At 45.2% G+C, this 9,335-nt stretch overlaps 1 protein-coding gene across 1 annotated transcript in view; it reads right to left on the bottom strand.

Moving 5' to 3' along the window:
* Positions 1–3,960: 3,960 nt before the first annotated feature.
* The window catches only part of TMC5 (transmembrane channel like 5), a 28,886-nt gene continuing 23,511 nt past the window's right edge, over positions 3,961–9,335 (bottom strand). Inside the window, exons 15-17 of the mRNA XM_049788113.1 lie at positions 7,837–8,010; positions 6,930–7,008; positions 3,961–4,134 (exon numbers count right to left, since the gene is read on the bottom strand). Coding sequence (XP_049644070.1) covers positions 3,961–4,134; positions 6,930–7,008; positions 7,837–8,010 — 427 coding nt within the window. The remainder of the gene's footprint in view (positions 4,135–6,929; positions 7,009–7,836; positions 8,011–9,335) is intronic.

Below are 9,335 nucleotides of genomic sequence, written 5' to 3'. Positions count from 1 at the left end.
TTTGCCTTGCACTTGGCTGATCCAGGATTGATCCATGGCATCCCAGATGGTCCCAAGCCCTGCTAGGAATACCCCTGAGTGCTGAGCCAGGAGTAACCCTTACACACAACTAGGTGTGGGCCCCCCAAAAGATACTTTATTAAAAGTACACATTTTGGGGGCCACTATACCTGCAGTGGGTAGGTATAGTATAGTGCACACTACAGTAGCTTGCCTTGCATGCCCAACCCAGATTCAAGAACCAGCATCCCATGTAGTTACCCAAGCCTGTCAGGAGTAAAGCCAGGAATAACCCTCAAGTGCCACCAGGAGTGCCCCAAAAACAAACAAAAAAGTGCACATTTAAGGGGAGTGGAAACAGGCTCAGTGGCAGAGTGTATGCCTCGCCTATGAGGTCCAGAATTCTACAAGGGAAAAAAATGCTGAGTCTGGGACAAAGCAAACTAGCTCATCTGGTGGCCCTTTTATTTTATTGCTGATCTAGTGATAGGGGTAATGTGCACACAGTCTCGGATACTGACTATTACCACACAATATACCTGACCTGTCAACCCACACATCCTATCAAGCCACATGTCATTGGTGGCTCCATGTTTGACTTCATGTCAGACTGTCATGGTGATGTTTAAAATCTCAAAGAGGAGCCAGAGCCATACCATAGTGTATAGGGCATTTGCCTTACACAAGCCAACCTGAGTTCAATCCCTTTGCCTTGGCATCCTTGGGACCAGAGTGATAGCACAGTGGTAGAGTGTTTTCTTGCACACTGCTGACCCAGGACAGACTGGGGTTCTATCCCTGGCATCCTATATGGTGCCTTCTGATTTGGATTAACGGGAAGGTATTTTTAGTTCAGAGTCATCATAAAGGACAATTCAGACTTCACAGCAAAGACAGAAGATCCCCTCTTAATTGGGGGGAGGGCTCATCCAGCTGCACTCAGGAGTTACTCCTGGCTCTGTGCTCAGAAATATGGAATGCTGGGAATCAAACCCTGGTCCATCCCAAGTTGGCCACATGCAAGGCAACACCCTACCAATGTGCTATCACTCCAGCCCCAGATTGCCAGGGCCACTCATTCATCCACAAAAACATCTTTCTTCATCTAGGATCTCTCTTCCTGGGCTTATGTGAACTCAGTTAACTAACAGGAGTTTTATTGGAAAAAAAAATCTCGAAAAAAAATTTTTCTTGGAATAAACAGTAAATTTTATTTCAGGTGTGAAATAAATTCGGGTGTTCCTCCACCCGAAAAGAAAAGGGAGGGCAACACCCACTTTTGCTTCAGTATTTACAATGAATGCAGTCTGTGTCCACTCATGGCCAAGGGCTTGAATCCCCTTCTGGGAAGCTCCAAAGGACCAGATGTCCTGAACAAAGTTGCTCCATCTCAGTCTCTCTCCATATCTTGGTGTCTGGCCTTACCAGGAATCATCAGAAAGCTGGATTTTCTTCTAGAACCAATCACCTGAATAGTAGGCCTAGGTTTGACAGAGAAAAAAGGAGTTAGCATAAAAGCACATAGTCCCATCTCTCTAAGGCAAAGACTAAATGGGCCTTCAAGGGCTCATGGTCTCACACCAGAGAAACGCTCAATGGGCTGAGTGCAGGTGAGAATTCTAGGTTTGACTTGTGAGCACTGCCAGGAGTGAGCCCTGAGCGCATAGCTGGCTATGGCTCAGAAATAAAAACGGATGGAACATTTTCCCAAATCTTTCTTGCCTCTTCAAACACCTCTTCAGGGACTGAAGTGAAAACACAGTGATGGGGCATTTGCCTTGCTTGGGCCTCAAATCCACCTTTTTGTTTTGTTTTTGTTTTGGGGCCACACCCGGCGGTGCTCAGGGGTTACTCCTGGCTGCTCAGAAATAGCTCCTGGAAGGCATGGGGGACTGTATGGGACACCAGGATTTGAACCAACCACCTTAGGTCCTGATCGGCTGCTTGCAAGGCAAACGTCACTGTGCTATCTCTCCGGGCCCAAATCCACCTTTTTGTAAATAACTTTTGCATATTATTTGCAGTGAAATGTGGTGACACAAACAAGAAAAATTAAACAGAAAATAGTTATGTGTATAATAAGAGTCTGGCTTCAAACCATGCCTAAGCAAGAATTATCTGTGGGAGGGCTAGAGCGAGAGCACACACAATGGCTTTGCCTTGCATGAGGCTGACCTGAGTTCAATTCCCAGCATCCCATATGGTTCCCTCCAAGCCTACCAGGAGTGATTTTCGAGTGCAGAGCCAGTAGTGACCCGAGCATCGCTGGGTGTGGCCTCCCAAAAAAAAAGTTATCAATGGGTATTTCCAAAAACAATTGAATAGGGGCCAGAGCAATAACACAACTAACTATAAGGCGTTTGCCTTGCACGCTGCCAACCCAGATGGACTCTGGTTCGATTCCCAGCATCCTATATGGTCCCCCAAGCTTGCCAGGAATGACTTCTGAGCACAGAGCCAGGAGTATTCCTGAGCACCACCAGGTGTGACCCAAAAGCCAAAACCAAAACCAAACAAAAGAAAACCAAAAAAAAAAAAAAAGAAAGAAATAAATAAAGAGAGAGAGAGAGAGAAAGAAAGAAAGAAAGAAAGAAAGAAAGAAAGAAAGAAAGAAAGAAAGAAAGAAAGAAAGAAAGAAAGAAAGAAAGAAAGAAAGAAAGAAAGAAAGAAAGAAGAGAGAAAGAGAGAGAAAGAGAAAGAAGAAAGAAAGAAAGAAAGAAAGAAAGAAAGAAAGAAAGAAAGAAAGAAAGAAAGAAAGAAAGAAAGAAAGAAAGAAAGAAGAAAGAAGAGAGAAAGAGAGAAAGAGAGAAAGAAAAAGAAAGAAAGAAGAAAGAAAGAAAGAAAGAAAGAAAGAAAGAAAGAAAGAAAGAAAGAAAAGAAAGAAAGAAAGAAAGAAAGAAAGAAAGAAAGAAAGAAAGAAAGAAAGAAAGAAAGAAAGAAAGAAAGAAAACCAATTGAATAAATAACTGAACTGTGAGATGATAACCCACTCTGAGGAAAGCTCCTCTCCACACCCGGAGTACTCACCATGAGCATCAGTGTGTTCCTCCACATGTTGAGGACTCTGTGGCTACAAAATAAAAAGAAGATAGGGTGGGGAAGGAGATGTGGGCTGTCAATCCACAAGCACTGTTATGAAAGAAAGACCCAAGAGCCAGAGCACAGTAGGTAGTGTGTTTGCCTTGCATGTGGCCAACCAGAGTTAATCCCCAGTATCCCATATGGTCCCTGAGCTTGCCAGGAGTGATTTCTAAGCATAGAACTAGGAATAACCCCTGAGCACCACCACGTGTGGCTCCAAAACAGAAAAGGAAGGAAGGAAGGAAGGAAGGAAGGAAGGAAGGAAGGAAGGAAGGAAGGAAGGAAGGAAGGAAGGAAGGAAGGAAGGAAGGAAGGAAGGAAGGAAGGAAGGAAGGAAGGAAGGAAGGAAGGAAGAGAGGGAGGGAGTTATAGGATATATCTCAACATGATCCTGTGATTGTCCTATGAAATCTATAATGATCACAACATAAGTGCTTCATTATGCAGGTTTTAGCATTAAGAACAAAAACTGAAATGAAAACAACGCTCATGTCTAATTATGAAACTCTGACCAGAAGTTTCCATTTTCCATGTCCAACTAAATGACATTCAAGATTAAATTGTGGAGGGGTAGTTATGATAGTATGTGCCTACTAATAAATCAAAATCGCAGTTTGGCAAGAACTGGATCTTTTCAGATACTGAGGAAGAAAGATCTAGAAGAACAGACACAGAAGCATTACTAATGTGGACAGAGATCTCAGGACAATGTGGGTCAGTGGAATAGACAGGTAAGATGGGGTTCTTGATATTTACAAGGCTTTGTATGGTAACCCTAGTAGCTCTAGAAAGGCCAGGCATGGCCAGTATGGAATAAATAGAGAGTATTAGCTAAGCAGGGACTGAAAGAAAGGGATGTTGTCTGGACCACATGCATCGTTAGTGGCACTGGACCCACAGAGGTAAGTCTGGGTCATAGCACTTCAGGGTGGCAGAACCAGGCCTCACCTTCACATCTCTCCTCTTCATCTGACCCAAGCTGGGGTCAGCTCTCTTCTCTGCATCTTGCAACTTGGTCAACTTTTCAATCAGGAACAGCTTGTCTTTGCCCTCCTGCCAAGAAGGAAAACAGAAGCACTCAGCAGGGATCAATGAGGGTGAGGGTCAGTACCTATATGAGATCATGAATGTAAAGAGCTTATCAGAAGATAGGACAGAGACTTAAGAAGCAGAAAAATAGGGGTGAGAGCAATAGAACAGTAGGGAGGGTGTTTGCTTTGCATATGATCAATCTGGGTTCTATCCCCAACATCCCATATGGTCCCTGAGCCTGCCAGGAATAATTTCTGAGTGCAGAACCAGGAGTAACTCCTGAGTGCCATGGGGGTGGCTCAAAAGCAAAACAAAACAAACAAAAATCAAAGCAAAAAGGAGGCCAGAATGATAGTACAACGAGGCCGCCAATCTAGACTCAATCCTCAGCATCCCATATGTTCCCCCAACCCCATCAGCATAGAGTCAGGGGTAAGCCCTGATCACGTCCAGATGTGTACAAAAAAAAAAGTGATATTCAAGCGATTCTAAGCCTAGAAAGAGTCTTATTGAGAAGCAATTATTGATGCAATGATGGAGAAGGTGAATCCCAAATCACATGACAATGTACCCAAAAATATATATTTAAAGGAGGGGAGGACAGGGGAGAAGAGCTGCTCTTGCTGAACTGGACCAATAGCACAGTGGATAGGGAGTTTGCCTTTTTAAGGGCTGACTGCGTTCAATCTCTAGCATCCCATTTGGTTCCCCTAGAACCTCCAGGAGTAAATTTCTGAGTGCCAGAGTAACTCCTGAGTACCACTGGGTGTACTCCTCCAAAAATGTTGCTCTTGCCTTGAACATGGTCCCCCAACCATTGCCAGGGTGGCTTGGATGATCCCCAACACCTTAGAACCTGGACCTAATTGAACTACCAGCCAGGTTGGCTGAAAATCACTTTAAGGGGTGTTCCAGACACCTGGGGTGGGTGGAAAGAAAGAAAGAAGAAAGAAAGAAAGAAAGAAAGAAAGAAAGAAAGAAAGAAAGAAAGAAAGAAAGAAAGAAAGAAAGAAAGAAAGAAAGAAAGAAAGAAAGAAAGAAAGAAAGAAAGAAAGAAAGAGAAGGAAGGGAGAGAGAAAGAAAGAGAAGGAAGGGAGAGAGAAAGAAAGGAAAGAAGGAAAGAAAGAAAGAAAGAAAGAAAGAAAGAAAGAAAGAAAGAAAGAAAGAAAGAAAGAAAGAAAGAAAGAAAGAAAGAAAGAAAAAGAAAGAAAGAAAGAAAGAAAGGAAGGAAGGAAGGAAGGAAGGGAGAGAGAAAGAAAGAAAGAAAGAAAGAAAGAAAGAAAGAAAGAAAGAAAGAAAGAAAGAGAAAGAAATAGAAAGAAAGAAAGAAAGAAATAGAAAGAAAGAAAGAAAGAAAGAAAAAGAAGGAAGGAAGGGAGAGAGAAAGAAAGGAAAGAAAGAAAGAAAGAGAAAGAAAGAAAGAAATGAAAGAAAGAAAGAAAGAAAGAAAGAGAAAGAAATAGAAAGAAAGAAAGAAATAGAAAGAAAGAGAAATAGAAAGAAAGAAAGAAAGAAAGAAAGAAAGAAAGAAAGAAAGAAAGAAAGAAAGAAAGAAGAGAAAGAAGGAAAAAGAGAGAAGGAAGGAGAGAGAAGGAAGGAGAGAGAAGGAAGGAGAGAGAAAGAAAGAATGAAGGAAGAAGAGAAAGAAAGAAAGAATGAAGGAAGGAAGGAGAGAAAGAAAACAGAAGGAAGGAAGGAAGGAAGGAAGGAAGGAAGGAAGGAAGGAAGGAAGGAAGGAAGGAAGGAAGGAAGGAAGGAAGGAAGGAAGGAAGGAAGAAGAAAAGAAAGAAAGAAAGCCAGAGAGATAGCACAGTGTTAGGTCATTTACCTTGCACGTGGCCAACCCAGGACAGACCTGGGTTCAATTCCCAGCATTCCGGAGCATGCCAGGAGCGATTTCTGTGCACAGAACCAGGAGTAACTCCTGAACGCCACTAGGTGTGGCCCAAAACCAAAACCAAAACCAAACAAAAAAATCTTATATATATATATATATATATATATATATATATATATATATATATATATATATATATATATATAAAATGCTAAAAAATGGTTTGAGGGGCCAGAGAGATAGCACGAAGGTAGGGCATTTGCCTTGCATGCAGAAGGACGGTGGTTCGAATCCAGGCATCCCATATGGTCCCCGAAGCCTGCCAGGAGCAATCTCTGAGCATAGAGCTAGAAGTAACCCCTTTCTATTACAAAAATCTGTTATTTGGCATTTTGGGCCACACCCAGCAGTTCTCAGAACTTACTCCTAGTTCTATGCTCAGGGATCACTTCTAGGAGGTGGTGGGACCAAAAGAAACAGAGAATTGAACCTATGTAGGAAAGTGTCTTACCCAATGTATTTCTCTAGCCTCCTAAAATTTATTGTTGTTCTTGCTGTGTTTAGCACAACAGAGACAGCTCAAAGGGCTGGAACCTGCTCTGCATGTAAGAGCCCACAGTTTGTTCTTTAGCCAAGGCAGGGTCCCTGAGCACCTGCAGGAATGACTCTTGACCACAAGTTGTTTTTGTTGTTGTTTTTGTTTGTTTTTTGTTTTGTTTTTGGCACCACACCCAATGACACTTAGGGGGTACTCCTGGCTATGCACTCAGAAATCACCCCTGGCTTGGGGGACCATATGGGTCGCTGGGGGGGTCAAACTGCGGTTCGTTCTACATTAGCCGAGTGCAAGATAATAGCCCTACCACTTGCGCCACCGCTCCAGCCCTAGAGCACCAAGTTGAGAGTAGCCTTTGCAAAGAAAAAACTCACTGAACTGGACTTTAAGGGGAGAAGATGGCAGTGGCCAGACAGGACTCACATTGACAATCTGTTCATGGAGCAGCCGGATCATGACCTTCCTTCCCTCAGTGATCTGCCAGTACAGATAGGTGATGATTCTGGAAGAGACCAGGAAGGTGCCTGGGACAGAAGCCCACACCTGCAGGCTCCCGCAGACACCGCAAAGGAACAGGGACAGTGACTGGCAGGTAGACTTCGGACTCCCTGATGTTCCTCAAAGGTTGTTGTTGGGTTGGAAGGCCAGAGTAATAGCTCAGTGGGGAGGGCATTTGCCTTGTATGCAGCCAACCTGGGTTCAATCCCTGGCATGCTATATGGTCCCCTGAGCCTCCCAAAAAGTAATTTTTTGGGGGGCCATACCCAGTGGTGCTTAGGGGTTACTCCTGGCTCTGTGCTCAGAAATCACTCCTGGCAGGCACAGGGGACCATATGGGATGCCGAGATTCGAACAAACGTTGGTACTGGGTTGGCTGCTTGCAAGGCAAATGCCCTACCGCTGTGCTACCTCTCCAGCCTCTACCAAAAGTAATTTCTGAGTGCAGAGCCAGGAGTAATGCCTGAACACTGCTGGGTGTGCCCCCCAAAACTAAAAACAAACAAAAAAAATTTTATCCTGGGGTCTAAGAGATAGTACAGCAAGAAGGGCACTTGTGCTGCACATATCCAACCCCAGTTTGATCCCCGGAACCACAAAAGGTCCCCTGAGTACCACTAGAAGTGATTCCTGAATGCAGAGTCAGGAGTAACCCCCAAGCACTGCTAGATGTGGCTCGAATGCCAAGAAAAAAAAAATAGACTCAATTCCAGGACAAAATCAGAGATTTCCAGAGGACTCAGCTCCACTATGGCCCTCTGCTGTCGCCCAAACCTCCTAAGGACTGTTGGTATCTCACATGGTGATGCCCCCCAGCTTCCCACACACTTACAGCACGATGAGGGTGAGAATAAAGAAGAAATGCACACTGCCGATGAGGTTGCGGTAGATCCAGACCACCCACAGGTAGCTTGGCCTGGTGCTCAGGGTGTCGATCCAGCTATAGATGGAGTGGATGATGGAGGGCAGGCCTTGGAAGGGGCCACAGCCAGCTGAAGGCTTCAACCTGCCAAGACAAGCACCCCAAAACCTCACTCAGCAGGAGACAGGCCTACTGGGAGCCCAGCATTGGCACATCCCTCCGGAACTCTGGAAGCAGCCAGTGTTGATTGCACTATGTGCCCAGCTCCAAGGGGAGCCATATTGCTCACAACCCAAGTGGAAACATGCCCTTGGTACCCTGTGTGCTCCAAATCAGCTCTCTCATAGGGTAGCTGGTTGGAATTGAAACCCCAGAGTGGGCAGTGGACTGCATGTTCTCCTGACTGGGAAAGGGGCAAAGCCCAGCTGTTTCTCTCTCTCTCTCTCTCTCTCTCTCTCTCTCTCTCTCTCTCTCTCTCTCTCTCTCTCCCTCCCTCCCTCCCTCCCCCTCCCTCTCCCTCTCCCTCTCTCCTCTCTCTTTCTCCCTCTCCCTCTCCCTCTCTCCTCTCTCCCTCTTCCCTCCTCCCTCCTCTCTCCCTCTCTCCTCTCTCCCTCTCTCCTCTCTCCCTCTCCCCTCTCTCCCTCTCTCCCTCTTTCCCTCCCTCCTCTCTCCCTCCCTCCTCTCTCCCTCTTCTCCTCTCTCCCTCTCTCCCTCTTTCCCTCTCTCCTCTCTCCCTCTCTCCCTCTTTCCCTCTCTCCTCTCTCCCTCTCTCCCTCTTTTTCTCTCTCCTCTCTCCCTCTCTCCCTCTTTCCCTCTCTCCCTCTTTCCCTCTCTCCTCTCTCCCTCTCTCCCATTCTCCCCCTCCCCTCCTCTCTGTTTCTCTGTCTTTGGATCTCGAGACATGAACTAAGAACTGGACAGTGGAACCCAGTTATCTAAAAACAAAAACAAAAACAAAAACAAAAACAAAAACAAAAACAAAACAAAACAAAAAAACCAAAACAAAAAAAACCCAGAAAGAAGCAAAAGCTAGAGGGCACCAAGAAGCCAAAGAAAGCAAAGAAAGGCCCCAGGGGAAGGAAACGGAAACACTAAGAACAGAGCAATCTTGAGAACTTGGCCACTGATTCCTATAGAGCAGCAACTTTCTTGGTTTTGGTTTTGGTTTTGGGCCACACCCAGCAATGCTCAGGGATTACTCCTGGCTCTGCCCTCAGGAATCACTCCTGTTGGTGCTTGGGGGACACTATGGGATGCCAGGGATAGAACCTGAGTCAGGTGTATACAAGGCAAGCATCCTACATGTGGCACTTTTTCTCCAGTCCCTACAACAGTAAGTTTCTGAACTTGAAACATGGTACCCAGGTCTGAGCCATATGCTTGAATAGGGAACCCCAGAGGTTCCATCCACAATCCTATATATGCATTGGGCAATTCCCTGAGCACCAATGGGTGAGACCATTACCTTT

Source organism: Suncus etruscus, chromosome 15, assembly GCF_024139225.1.
Source record: "Suncus etruscus isolate mSunEtr1 chromosome 15, mSunEtr1.pri.cur, whole genome shotgun sequence".
Lineage (NCBI taxonomy): Eukaryota > Metazoa > Chordata > Mammalia > Eulipotyphla > Soricidae > Suncus > Suncus etruscus.
This window is presented reverse-complemented; position numbering and strand designations above follow the sequence as displayed.